Raw genomic sequence first — 14347 nt, forward strand, 5'->3', positions numbered from 1 at the left:
TCTTTCCAAAGCCCATTAATATTTGTCCTTTCAGCTGCATTAACTATGAACCCCAACTCTTATTTCCCCCCCAAACCTATGCCAAGATTTTGTGTGGTTTTGTGCCACAAACCTTGGGTTTTGTACCACCACCTGCAGTGTATTGACACATCAAAGGTTCCTAGGTAAGGATGCTGAGAATTATCTGTTATAAATCCTGTTAGAGCCACAATTTCCAAACTGTTTTAGGAAAGGGAATTAGTGCTGGACCACTTATGTCTCTAGTGAACATATACCTTGAGAATGTTGTTCTTAAGGGCAGATGGAACTCTAACAAAAATTACCTTTCAAATGCTACTTGGAGCATAATACTATGCTGGGAGCCTTACAATGTTTGCCTATTGGTTGGATGTACTTGGGTTTTATTACTGATGGTACTGACAGTCTTCCTGTCAGATGGTAACCATCTCCAAACACCTTTGTTGTTAATGAACAATCCATGTTCTGAATAAGTACACTGCCAGTAGTCTATGCTGTATGCCTTTGCAATCTGAAGATGAGGTGGCTCATCTGATTTACCAAAGTACAGTCAAAAAATAATAATTCATTCTATGTCTCTTCCATTTCCCTGTTCACAATCACACATTGGTACCTTCCTTTAGCAGCTATGGCCTAGCAATCAACTATATGAGCAAAAGCGCAGATGTTGTATTTGGCATGCATTCTGACTCACAAAAATATGGACACATCCTTTGCTGTGTGGCACAACCTTTTGTATAAAAGCATCTCTTCGGAAAAAATTCTCTGGACTTCTGTCAATTTATCAGTTTCTACTAAAGCAGTGTTCATGCTCCCCATCCCCTGCCAACATTCAAATAAATAAAAGCACACACTCTCATTTGGTGAGAGACAAAGCTGTGTAATATTTGCACTTTCCTGAGAATCTGCTATGCAACTGCCATCCCAAGGTGAGAGATAGCAGGAATTGTGCAAGCTACTTTGATGTATCAGGATTAAGGCAAGATCTTAGAATCAGGAAATGACATTCTTCCTAATTTGGGTTTTCTTTCTTAGTTGGCTAGCCTAGCAAATTCTACCCAGACAAGTGCCTGATGTAAACAACTGGAATGCAAAACAGCATGGTAACTGTCTGCAGGTGAGTTTGTGCTATTATCACAAGCTGTCTCCATCATTCTGTTCCTGAAGAGCTTCATTGTTAGGTAAGCAAAATTCTCAGCACCCAAAATGGACTTTTAGAGTTGAGACAAGGGAGCCTATGTAATCAATGGTGATAGCTCAGTATTGTAGCAGTTTAGCCTCACCATGCTTACACTTGCTTTTTAGCCTGTCATCTCTGATCAAATTGGCCTCAACCACTACATCAGAATACATTTACCAAATTACCATTTCACTACTTACTTTTCAGGCATCCTGTTGCTGCATATCTCAGACCAAAAACTGTACAGTGCACAGCTATGTACCCCCAGCAATCAAATTTGGTTAGTCTTGGCAAATTGCTCTTTGCACACACTAGAGGTTTAACTGCACTGGACTACAGGCCCTCTTGTGTTTTCTACTTGGCGACTGGACATCAGCTAAAGTTGGGGAGGATAACTGCTAACAACTGAGGCACAGGTCTGTGTTGGAAAAAATTAAATTAACCTAGATGCACAGAGTTCTTTAGTACATTTCTATATAGTTTTAACACACATGGGGATTTCCTTTCATCTCTTCAGCCTTTAGACTTTCTATCCCATTCAAAATATAACCAGAAGACCCCAAAGAAGTTCACTGAGCTTATGCCTTCTGGGAACACCTTTACTTATTTATTTATTTATTTATTTATTTATGGCCGTCTGCTGCTCACTGCAACACCATGGCTGCCATGTTTCTTCAGACAGAGATTGGAAATAATTGATTTTCACGTAAGAAACATGCACACATTTTTGGATGAGACCAGAGGCTATGGTGACACTTTTTATTTAGCTAAGATGTTTCTCTTTAGCCTATGCAAGCTTCTATTGGTAATTATTCCCTCCCCCCAGCACTGCTCTGAAATGCTGGAAGCAAAGGAGTAAAAAAGTATACATATATTTTTTTAAAAAGCAACAGTAACTAGAGTAATGAAGTAATCTTCCTTACAGATTTCTGCACAGGCTACTGTGAGAAAACCTAGACTGATGCTCCTTCACCTGGATAAACATAATGGTGCCAGCTGAGATGGCTTCCGAAACTCTGATGGCACAGACTTCCTGACTTTTGGCTTTGGGGACCACCTACCTCTGTCCATGCTGTGCCATTTCAATCGCTCTGCGAGCTGGAACTGGGGATCCTCCATCTGTCACACTCAGGACCTCCATTGACTTCCTTTCTGGCCTCCGCTTCCCATGTCTGTTCAGCATTGGAGAGTCCACACGCTTTCTGGGAGGGTCTTTATGCAGAGATAATGCAGTCAGCATGGCTGAACACACCTCAGATGTCCCCGGCTCAAAATACTTTGCTTCCCAGGAAATACCCACACCATATTTTCTAAACTGCAAAAATAGGGGGCCCCAGTGGAAAACTGAAACATTAAGACTCCTCTGTACAATATCACACATGAAAAACCCCTCTTCACTCCATGAATATCTCTCAACTATGAGTTTCCATTCAGAATGGAAACCATGAGTATCTCTCAACAGCTTTTCAAAAATGATCTTCAACAAATGTAAGTAAACAAGTAAAAAACAGAGCTGTGATTATCTGGAGGGTGAAATGAAAAACAAACTTTTCCCACTTGCACATAAGGTTAGAACACCGTTAAAATAAATTATGGTTTAAGGTGGGTAAGCTGGAATGATAAGAATGCTCACTTCACTCCTCCACACTGCTCTTGCCTTGCTGCTGGGAACAAACCAGAGTCTGTTTAAGTCTGAATCCAGGCTTGTGATTTATTTCTCTCCAAACAAACCATGCACAGAAACCATGGTTTGCTCTTGGCTTACTGCTTGTAGCTTGTTTGAAGGAAGCAATGAGTTCTGGTTCAGGCATCATAGTCAGCCAGACCCTGGCTTGCTTCCCAGTAGCACAGCAGAAGCGGGAGATGAACAAAGCAAGCTTGCTGCTCGCTTGCATTAAGCCATAGTTAATTTTAATCTTTGGTTTAGCTTTACGTGCTAACCAGGCCAACGTAGCAGTCACTGAAATGGAGATTACAATATTCCAGACAAATAGCAGTCACTGAAATGGAGACTACAATATTCCAGATGTAGAGACATTTTAGGTAAGAAGGTTTTATATTTGCCTGTAAGCAGCTACTTAAAAGTTAAATGAAGGCATCTTAGAAGGGCAAGCAAGATAGAGCCTAAACTTGCAGTATTAAACTAACATTTACTGCCAATGGGTCTTGTAATAAAAAAATAGCAAACATGGAGTCTGGCATTTACTGGAGGATACTGTATAGGAATCTGTCACTTTTAGCCTATGAAACACTCAGGAATGGTCCAACAGTGTTCTGCCCCAGTTCTCCAGCAACTTGCCTTTTCAATATGTTGTGTGTGTTAAAAACTCTCGTTTTGCACTGAAGAAACTACTGCCCTCTGACAAAACAGGGGTTTTCAACTATACCATATTTTATACCCTCACGTCTTGATTTATGTGACCTTTCATATCATCATCCCTCTTCCCCAAGGAACCAAAACAATGTTACAGCCAGGCAGAATGGAAACAAATAAGCATTCTTGCATGTGTGCTGATGAGTTTGTTCTTGACAGTAGGGCAAAAGTAGAGCAAAGTTTTAAAAAGAAGAAATGCTGCTTTCTATTCTCATAAATCTGCAGTGGCCTGTATAGAGAGATATCTGTGTGCTTTGTGCAACTGTGGAATAATGTCAGACTACATTGCAGGAGAAATTTTGGTTCAATAGAGAGGAAGAAAACATACTTCTGAGAGAAGGGAACCACACACATGCGCAGGATCAAAAAGAGGAAAGTTAAAAAAAAAGAAAACAACAACAGACTACCAGAGTTGAATCATTCATTTAGCATCAGCTAGAATTCCAAAGCCTGAACTATTGCTCTAAGGTTTCTCAAACTTGCCCATGTGCACCTAGACAGATGAACACTTATTCTGCATGGCATGCATCTTTGAAGTAAGTAACATCTCCAAGCAACTATTATTACACCATCACTACTTCCCTGATCCTTTCCTCTCATCTCTTTGTTTGAGGCCACAGTTAATGGCTAATGATGAGATATTCATCAGAAGCATGATTGCTCTCAATTAAACCTTGCTCTGCATTGCCAGAGATATTGCTAGGAGCAAAGAGCTAAACTTATCCACCATGCTTCCCTTGGGAAAGGAAGCACAACTAACACTTGAATAATAATGCACATGAATTCTAAAATATGATGACACATCACACAGATATTGCAGCTCAGAGATAATGTTAACACATTCAGGGAAGACATTTTTCTTCCTGCACAGAAAAATCCAGACAATAGTTTGCATTAGTGCATGAAACGAATGTTATGATACATCTGTGGCATGCAAAGAGAAGGAGGAAAGCCTACCTCAGATGCACAACTGAGGCATAAAATTGCACTTGTCTGCGCAGGAAGTCAAAATTCAACCACTTAAATAATAAGTAGCAGAATTATCTTTTGTGCCAAAGCATTTAGCCAAATCAATTTGTTGTCTATGGAGCTTACTTTAAGAAACTCCCCTATATGTATAATTCATTGTCTAGGGAGTGTACCTTAAGAAGTCAGAAACAGCACATCAGAAAAGACTCTCCCATATTTTTCTATAAGCATTATGTGAGATATAGTAAGAGAGCAAGTATGCTGCATCCACATTATTTAAATCCACTGGATTCACTGGAAATGCTTCCTTTCTGCTTTATGTGCATACATAGCTAAGAACATGTTTCAAGTGAAGTGATCAAGGACTGCTGACTGTGGCTTCAGTATGAAGCTCCAAGTTCAGTCTGATGCACACATGGAGCTCCCACCCACACCAGCTTTTATTTCAGTGGTAGGGAAAACTCTAGCCATGCAAGGAGATGCATAAACTGAGATGCAGTCACCTCTACTGAAGTTAATTTTAAAGCCTTTCAGGTGCAGGTAGGTCTGTATGTATACGAGACTTTCTGAAAATGCAAGGAGCTTCTCAAATAGACTGAATATTATGTAACATGCTATAACACTTGGTAAGATGTGGCCAGTCCCTCCAGTGAGAGCAACACCAAAAGAGGGACCCACTCTAGAGACACAGATTTGTTTCCAGGTATACCTATTTCATTTCTAGGAGGAAGGTCCTCATCCTCATGACTAGGATATCTCTCTTTCCGATCAAGGAGAAGAAAATAAATCATTTTCTCTTGGTTTTCTCTGGAAAAACAACAATACATCATCATCATCATCATCCAATAAAAATTTCCAGCTTTTTGCACAATATTAACTTCATTTATGATATCTTAAATGATGGAAGAAAGAGCTGGTGCAGACATTATTGGATGGACTTACCTGCATGAATAGCTACTCCTTGAAAAAGAACTGTTACCTTCTGAATTGTTTTTATGGTTGACAGTTTTAATACGATGCTCTCAGGTCATAAGAATATTAAAAGATCCCTGCTGGATCAGACCAAAGGCCCATCTAGCCCAGCAACCTGTTCTGACAGTGACCAACCAGATGTCCATGGGAAGTCCATGTGCAGAACCAGTGCGCAACAGCACTCCAATGACTTGTGATTCCCAGAAGCTGAAATTTATACTGCCCTCGACAATGGAGGTGGAACTTAGTAATTGAATCCTTTGGGGGACAGAATATGAGGGATATGGATACATTTATAAATAAATAAATAAATGTTTTGCTCCATGTAAAACACTCTCTTCATGTGGAAAAGAAGCAAATAAGGAAGACACATTTCCATGTGCAGGGACACATTTTGGTTTGGTTTTTACATGGAGGAGTATTCAAGCATATAACCCTCCCCTCTGTATCTGAAGTGGTACAGCTTAAAAAGGATTGCATCAGGCCACTGGTAGAGCAATCATGGGGGCTTCTTACAACTTTGGTTCACAAGCGTGTTCTGCCTCTGCCACCAGAGCCAGAAGCTATGAGAGGCAGCAGCGTCCCTGGCCTGTGAGGAACCCTTGACTTGTGATGGACTGAACATTCAGTTGCTCTGGCGACCATTCCTGAGCCAGAGGAAGTTTCTATATGCTTTTCTGCGATTATGAGGGGGCAACTCTTGTCTATTTTACTGTATTTTAAAAAATATCAGGAGCTGTCTCAATAACTTTGGTTAGTAGCCAAGGTAAAAAATAGTCCGAATAAATAAATAAGAGGCTGAGCTATGAATCAAGAAGGCCCTCATTTGAATCTTGCTTCTGCTGTGAACTCACTAGGTGGCCTTAGACAGATCACTGTTTGTCAGCTTCAGCCCCTCACTTCCCACCACCTGCAAGATGGGAGATAATTATACTGAGCTACCCTACAGGATTGTTGTACTACAACTAAATAATGCATATGAAATACTTTGTACTATTATTATTATTATTATTATTATTATTATTATTATTATTATTAATACTTTATTATTTATACCCCACCCATCTGGCTGGGTTTCCCCAGCCACTCTGGGCAGCTCCCAACAGAATACTAAAAACATGATAAAAGAGCAAACATTAAAAACTTCCCTAAACAGGGGTGCTTTCAGATGCCTTCTAAAAGTCAGATAGTTGTTTATTTCCTTGACATCTGATGGGAGGGTGTTCCACAAGACAGTCGCCAATACGGAGAAGGCCCTCTGCCTGGTTCCCTGTAATCTCACTTCTCACAGTGAGGGAACTGCCACAAGGCCCTTGGCGCTGGACCTCAATGTCCGGGCTGAACGATGGGGGTGATGACGCTCCTTCAGGTATACAGGACCAAGGCCGTTTAGGGCTTTAAAGGTCAGCACCAACACTTTGAATTGTGCTTGGAAACATACTGGGAGCCATGTAGGTCTTTCAGGACCAGTGTTATATGGTCTCAGCAGCCACTCCCAGTCACCAGTCTAGGTGCTGCATTCTGGATTAGTTGTAGTTTCCGGGTCACCTTCGAAGGTAGCCCCATGTAGAGCACATTACAGTAGTCCAAGCGGTATACTGATGTTGAATATTATTATTACTACTACTGGTAGTAGTTTTAGCAGTATCTGCCAGAATTGCATCAGCTCCTAGTGACCCTCAAGAGATTCCTCTTGATATCGATAGATAGATAGATAGATAGATAGATAACACTGAACTGGGTGGATGGCAAGTCTGATTTATCACAAGGAAGTTCTTTTACATATCAATCTGCTGAAAAATTATTATTGGCTCATCTTACTATACATGGCCCATGCACCAGGGTAACATTATGTCACAGAGCCTATTTAACAGATGAGTAGAAAAGAAGATCTTCCATGGCTGCTGCAGGGAAAAGAAATGCTGCATGTAGCAAAGTTTGCCTTTTAACAGAAATCTGCAATAGCTAAGTAAATCATGCCTTCCATGGTTTTTGGTGACTGTTCCCATATACCCATCAAGCCTATGTTAAGCAAACACTGAATGCTTACTCTTCTGTTAGCAGGTCCTGTAAGAGTTTATTTCTGTCACGAAAGCAACCTAACGAGTGCATGCTCTCTAAAACATCAGGATCAATGTCCTCCAAGGAAGGGAGAGAGCGAATCTGCACCTTTCGAGGAATTGGTTGTTCTGGTTCTGGCTCATTCTTACCCCCTCTGCAGAAAAGGAAATAGAGAAAAAAAAAACATGGTAGCATTTTAATAACAAGGCTATAAAAAGCCATCTGTCTTCCTAAGAACAGACTTCCTCTATCTTCAAAATTTAAAAGGATATTAATACCATGAATACCTTGCAGATCCACTGAATAGTAACTTCATACATGGAAATAAGTCCCATTCATTCCAGTAAATGCATTTTCAAGTAAATATGCAACTGTGGGTTAAGCTATGAAGGATAGTTGCAAGACATGGATTTTTAGCAGCACAGATTGAGCAAGCATCTAGGTAAAATATTTACTATGAGCAATGAAGATCCCCAGGAATGTGCATTCAAGAATCACAGTTACCAACCTGTTTTAAGGGATTTCTATTTTTAGCATACTGCCACTTTAATTTAATACAAAACAAAACCTTATTCATAAGTACTCTAGGAAGCAGAATTCACTATCTATATTACGAATGGAACCCAAGTGCAATGTCTTGTTCAGCTGTTAGCTGTCATTCCTGTACTTGATGTGTCATAACATTTCAGTCTAGCTGACCCGTTTTATCTCCTGAATGTTGCCACTGCTATCAGTCATGGCAACAGCAGGTACACACACATTCACACTAACAGATACTGATGTAATAAAAATAAGGCCCATTTTTCAGGTATAGGCAGCCTGGGTGTGACTGGGAAAGACTTTTGTTTGCAGGTAAACAGTGTTTCCATGTGCTCTGGCACTTGTCACGGTGTCCTGTTGTGCCAGAAGCAGTTTAGTCATACTGGCCACATGACTCGGAAAACTGTCTGCGGACAAATGCTGGCTCCCTTGGCCTAAAGCGAGATGAGCACCACATCCCATAGTCAAATTTGACTGGACTTAACCATCTAGGTTAGGGATGCTTCAGATATGTTTTGAGCACCCATGAATGGCGGAAAGAAACCCATATATTTCCCCTGTGATTTTAAAAAGGGATCTTATGATGGATTGTATTCAGGTATATCCAAAATAGTGTAGCGTGCACAGGAATCTCTAACACTACTAATCTAATGAGTGAGCATGGACAATGGTGGGCCTCTATTATTTTCTGCTGAGCTCATGGTTGCCCACAATGCAGACATGGTGCAGAAGCTATGTACAATTTTCTAGCTTCCCTGAAAAGCAGTGACTTTAATATGTCTTTCCAAATATCAACAAAAAGTTACTTACATATACCATATGTGCTTCTGAATGTGTTCTAGCTACAAGAAAAGAGTAAACAAAAGAAATGAGTAAACTCAAAATAACAGGTACATACGTTATGCTATTGAGCATTGCAATTTGGTCAGAGCACCAGAGGTGTTATCTCTACAGAAGAGTCCCTGTCTCAATTCCTATGACAGGATGCTGTGACTACACTAATCATTCTTTTTATACACACCTGTGCCAGTTGCCCCTCATCCTCTAGCTGCAACATATTGCAGGTGAAAATAGCTGCAGGACAAAGCTTACTACCAGAAATTGGTCTGGATTGCATGCAAAGGGGGGGGGGGTGTTTTTAAGTGACAAGCCTAGAACCTCAGCACCAAACATTTCTCAGTCAAATCATCTAGGTTACAGGAACCAATTTTTCAAAAACTGGCATCATTTGGAGACATCCCATTACATGTCACTCCAAGAAGGCTGGTAGCTTGCCTGACTCCATTCCCCACATCTCTTCTCCATCCCCCCTATTCTCTTCAAGGGTGCACAACACAGTTCTGGCCTATTGCTCTGCATCGTGGTGTAATTTTTCTTGCCCTTCTACCTCTGTCCACTGAAGGCTGAGGAAGGGAAAGATATGCCAGAGCTTGCATGAGATTCATGGCTTTATTAAAGACACAGAGGCAAAGACCAAATGAGAACCCAGTGAGTCCAAGGACTGAAATACTGTGGGGCTAAAGTCTTCAATTCTAAACAAACTGTGCTAAATTGAACTGCAGCAGGAGTTGTAGACCATGTGCAGAAGTCACATGCTGGATGTATTCTTACAGCATCAAAATCAACCAAACACGATATGCAAAATTACTTTTAATCATGAAGGCCACAGAAACATAATTCTTGCTCTGCCTCATCCAGTGCTATTCAAACTAATAGCTGGCTAACAGAAGAGACTGTTTGCTGGATGACGATTCCAAGTGAATGTGCCTCAAATCAAACTGCTGAGCTCACAAGTGTGCAGTATGCATAGGGGCTGAAACTATGTGTGACCTAGAGAAGGGCAGAGAACTGGAACGACTTAGAAACCCCATTGGCTGAAGCAAGGGATCAGAGGCCCATTAAAACTGGCCAGGAAGAACTGAGGCAGCTGTCCTGCTCTCATTACTTTCCACTTCATTTCCAGACTAATGAGAACTGGAGAGCCAAAACATGTGCATGGCTACGTGAAGGAACACAACAGGCTGAGGGAAGACTGCTTTGAGGCCGAGAGAAGCAGGGGAATCAGGGGCTTCTGTACATTATATAACAATCATATTGGAACGCTCCAAACAGACTTCTTTTATGTTTTAATGAGGCAGCTTATTTGGTGTGACTGTGACAGGGGTTTACCAAAATCAAAAGCACAAGGAACAGAATTCTGAACAGTAAAAGTTGAAAGTGGGTAAGAAAATCTTAAGTTTCCTCTATTTTCGATAGTAAAGGGAAAAGTTAGGCTTGCTGCTCCAAACTAGCTCACCTTGTAAAAGCTAGAGTTTTAGTGTTAGGGAGAGTAAGGCAACTGTAATGGTAGAGTGGTCCCCAGCTACAGCACCGATCCTGTAAGGCTGGTTAGTAGCCTTGGGGAACCCACCCTAATTCATTCTCTCTGCTTCCAACATCCACTTACAGATCCCCTAGGACCAGGGGTGTGGGCTTCCCACAGTCTTACAGTGGTCACCTCTAGAGTAATGGAACAGCCAGCTACATTCCAAGTCTCTGGCTTGACAACTTCAGCCTGCCTCCCCTCTCCCAAGCACTTTACCAATCAGTAGCATAGGCCCATGCAGCCCTAAGCCACATGAGTCAAGTAGCCCTTTTGTGTGTTCAGAAACCAGTATAACCCACCAGCCTAATTAAACAGTTTGTGCAAATGGATCATAGGTAAAAAGTAATCTCTAGAGTTGTAAAGAGCTGTTGTTTCCCCTTCCCCCTTAATGCACATTTCCTACTTCTGCCTTAGTTTCTAGACAGATATTCAACAGGTAAAGCCTTTTCTTTATGGAAATCCAACAATGGAAAGAGCTTCACCCTGATGGTGCTCCCTCTAATTTTGTGTTATACCATGCCCACCCCCCAATGGCAGTCATTTTGTGATGGGCACCCCCAGCACTCTCTCAAAAATCAGAATGTGTCCCCTGGTCCAAAAAAATGTTGGTGGCCCTTGGTACAGATGAAAAGGCTAAGGCATGTCCATGTTGGCTTCATTCTGAAGCCTTCCTATAGTTGCAGCTATCATGCATTGGAGCTAGTGAGGAAGAAGGAAGGGCAGCTAAGGAGGGCCAGATATACAAACAATCACACTCCTTTAACACACATACGTCACATAACATACCTAACACAGAGAGACACCTGACACTGGCACACTCTTCTTTCTCTCATGCTGGAACACACAGAGGTTATGGGGAGAGGGGAACCAGCATTTCTGGGCTCCATTTGCTGAGGTGGGAACTGCCTTCTCTGTCCATTGCAAGGCCAATGCCTTCTTGGGTCAATTCTGAAGATACATTACAATTGCTAAGGTGACAGTTTCCAAGCCAGATGCATTTTCAGTATTTCCCAAATCAGAAGAGCCTGCAAGGTCATGGCTGCAGCCAAGACTGAGACAATTTGACCCTTCATATAAGGATATCAAATGGAAGTCTGTTGTGTTTCTTTTGCTCTTGCCACTTCAAGCCAAACATTGTAGGGCTAAAGAGGACTTGGTCAGAAACTAGCCTTAAAAATGCAGCCGTAGTGCTAGTTTCTAAAAATCTCCCTCAGAAACCATTTTCAGGTTTTCTATTTGGGGATATGGAATATGTGCTATAAAATCAGTCTCTATTCTTATTCCAATTTAATTGCATTGAAATATTATGATGATATCATACATTCCTTGCTTGCTGCTGCCAACATGTCCACTGCCTTTTAGTTTTCTTTTTTTTAAAAGATGGCGTAATTAATTAATGCTTTGTTACTTTTCATCTACTTTAAAGTGACAAGGAAGGGTTACAGGAGGGCAATTGGTTTTGACAAGGAGTAGACGGTAGGCTTTTTGCTCTGCAGAGCTAGGGAAGGTGATCCACAGTGGGAGTTAATCTCACTCCTTCTACCTTCATTTAAAACATGGTATTTAAATGTGTTTAAGTGACAAAGGCATTTAATAGGCTTCCCCAAGAGGTTTTCCTCTCTGTTCTAACGACTGCTTGCTACGTTTAATGCCATTTTGGAAAGAAGCTTTAAAAATCCCATTTCCATATATCAGAGGAAGTGTAGCCCAGATATTGTCAAATTACAGCTTCCAAAATCCAATACTATCGGCCATGCTGATTGAGGGTTATGGGAGTCCAACTTCTGCAGGGTGGAATGCTGGCTACCCCTGCCATATCACATGGCCCCATTATGCATTATAAAAACAAGCTCTATAGGCAAACCCACAGTGGAAGTTCCATTTTTAATATTAGAGGAGGGAACAAGGAATATAGTTCTGCAGCTTTTTTGGGAAGATCCCAAAATTGTTCATCTTCACATTAGAGATGAAAATAAAAGCATATGCAACTTCTCAAGTCGCACAGAGCTTGTGATCCGTCACTGTGGAAGGCAAATACTCTGAATTACTACAGGGTTTATCCACACTTACTTTTTGCCCTGCTCTTTCCAGGCACAGGTCTGCACTGTTACACTTTTTTGCCCTTAGCTTTCCTTGGGAAAACTCGTTCTTTAAAGCTAAATTGGAACAAGCATCAATTCGGGTTTTCAGCAGACTGCCATTTGCTCCAATCAAGCAGTAAAGAGTGGGCTTTCATGGGGATAGCTCCAGAGGAAAAGGAAAAAGAAAAAGGAAAGAAAAGAGGATGCTTTAAATAGCAGACCATGCCTGGAAAGAACAGAGGAAAGGTAAGTGTGGATAAGCCCTCAGTTAGATAGCAGGCTTTGTAATGACCCAAGAATCAATAATGACAATGGAGCACTGAAAATTGACAGTTGTTTATGTAAATTAATGGTTGTAAATGAATGCACAACAGGATGCAAGACTTTTTGCAAAACACACACACTGCTCTTTGAAACACAAGCATACACACATAATATCTGTGTATTGGAGTAAGGTGGTAAATCAGAGGGAACTCAGCAACACCTAGATTGTGATGGATCTAGGATATTATGAGTTGCTCACTAAGCTGCATGCAACCTAGAATGATAATAAGTGGAACTGAAAGATAGGCAATTACTATGCAATGAGGTGAGGGTTTTGTTTCCACCTCTAGCAGATGTGTGTCTGGGAGGGTGTGGGGCTCACGTCATTAAATCATCATTTCATTTAATGCAGATTGACCTAATAGAATGCTGTCTTCTGTGGAAAAGTCAAACAATGATCCAAGTTGTGATTTATAAATATTTTAACAGAATGAAGTTCTGAGAGGAGTTTCAGATTTACATTTTTTCATACATACTCCCATGCAGAAGGAATCTGTGAGCTCAATATTATCTACTAAATCATTTCCGGCTCCTATATACCGTATATGTTGCTTGTACCAAAATGCAAGAAATGTCACAAATTATATTAGAAGTCCTGCTTTTCAAAATTATTTAAACTTACAATATTAGCATAGTATACACACAAAATGTTCCCATGCAACACTGACACAGTTCCTCTGCAAAAAGTACCAAGGTGAAACTTCTCAGAAAACACAGGAGAGAAAATCTAGACATTTGCAAGCAACAAAGTCTGGGTCCAAATACCAATGGTGCCAAAATTCATAAATGGAGGCTTTGTAATGGCAAACATATAATGGCAAACTCTGCAATCTGTTTGCAAGCTGAGCCCAAACTGCAACAACACGAGACCCAGCTCATTATCAGTTTACTTGCACCATCACTAGAGCTCCTGCTATCACATCCATCAGTTTACCTTTGTAAAGTACAACAAAAGGATGTTCTATTTGATGGCCACCCTGTGAGACCTATCCCATCCCAACCCTCATTTCAACAGCAGCATCCCAAGCATCAGTGGCCACAGTATGAAATTTTATGTTTGTGCAGAGCTCTGACATTAAATAAAAACGCACAACTTTTAGAAGTGGAGGTGATGAGTGGAAAGCAGAAGTCACGAGATCTACAGTAAATGCCTTCTTACCGTCAGCCGTTTCGAGGCATCCACTTCAATCATCCCCCGCAAGAGATTTTGACAATCTGGCGGGATGAAATGTGGCATATGGAACACACCACGTTTCACTTTCTCTAGCAGCTGCCGCAAGTTATCGTCATCGAATGGTAGGGCACCCTGGAACAGCAGGACAGAGGAAAAAGAGGAAAAAGTAGTAGAGGAAGGAAGCAGTGGCAGAGGAAGAGGAGTGCGGGGGGAGTGTACCGCCCCCGGCAGCACGATCCTGGTAGGGTGCCATCGCGCTGCCCGCCCTGCCTGCGCTGGGCGCCACGCC

General features: G+C 41.3%; 1 protein-coding gene across 16 annotated transcripts in view; it reads right to left on the reverse strand.

Annotated features, from left to right (window-relative positions):
• The window catches only part of BRSK2 (BR serine/threonine kinase 2), a 395119-nt gene that overhangs the window by 59788 nt on the left and 320984 nt on the right, over window positions 1-14347 (reverse strand). For all 16 annotated transcript variants that reach the window (XM_080998644.1, XM_080998638.1, XM_080998650.1 and 13 more), the window contains exons 8-12: window positions 14044-14190; window positions 8925-8956; window positions 7564-7728; window positions 5251-5348; window positions 2260-2410 (exon numbers count right to left, since the gene is read on the reverse strand). In XM_080998644.1, coding sequence (XP_080854770.1) covers window positions 2260-2410; window positions 5251-5348; window positions 7564-7728; window positions 8925-8956; window positions 14044-14190 — 593 coding nt within the window. The remainder of the gene's footprint in view (window positions 1-2259; window positions 2411-5250; window positions 5349-7563; window positions 7729-8924; window positions 8957-14043; window positions 14191-14347) is intronic.

Source organism: Podarcis pityusensis (assembly GCF_964106645.2).
Source record: "Podarcis pityusensis genome assembly, chromosome: 1".
Classification (NCBI taxonomy): Eukaryota; Metazoa; Chordata; class Lepidosauria; order Squamata; family Lacertidae; genus Podarcis; species Podarcis pityusensis.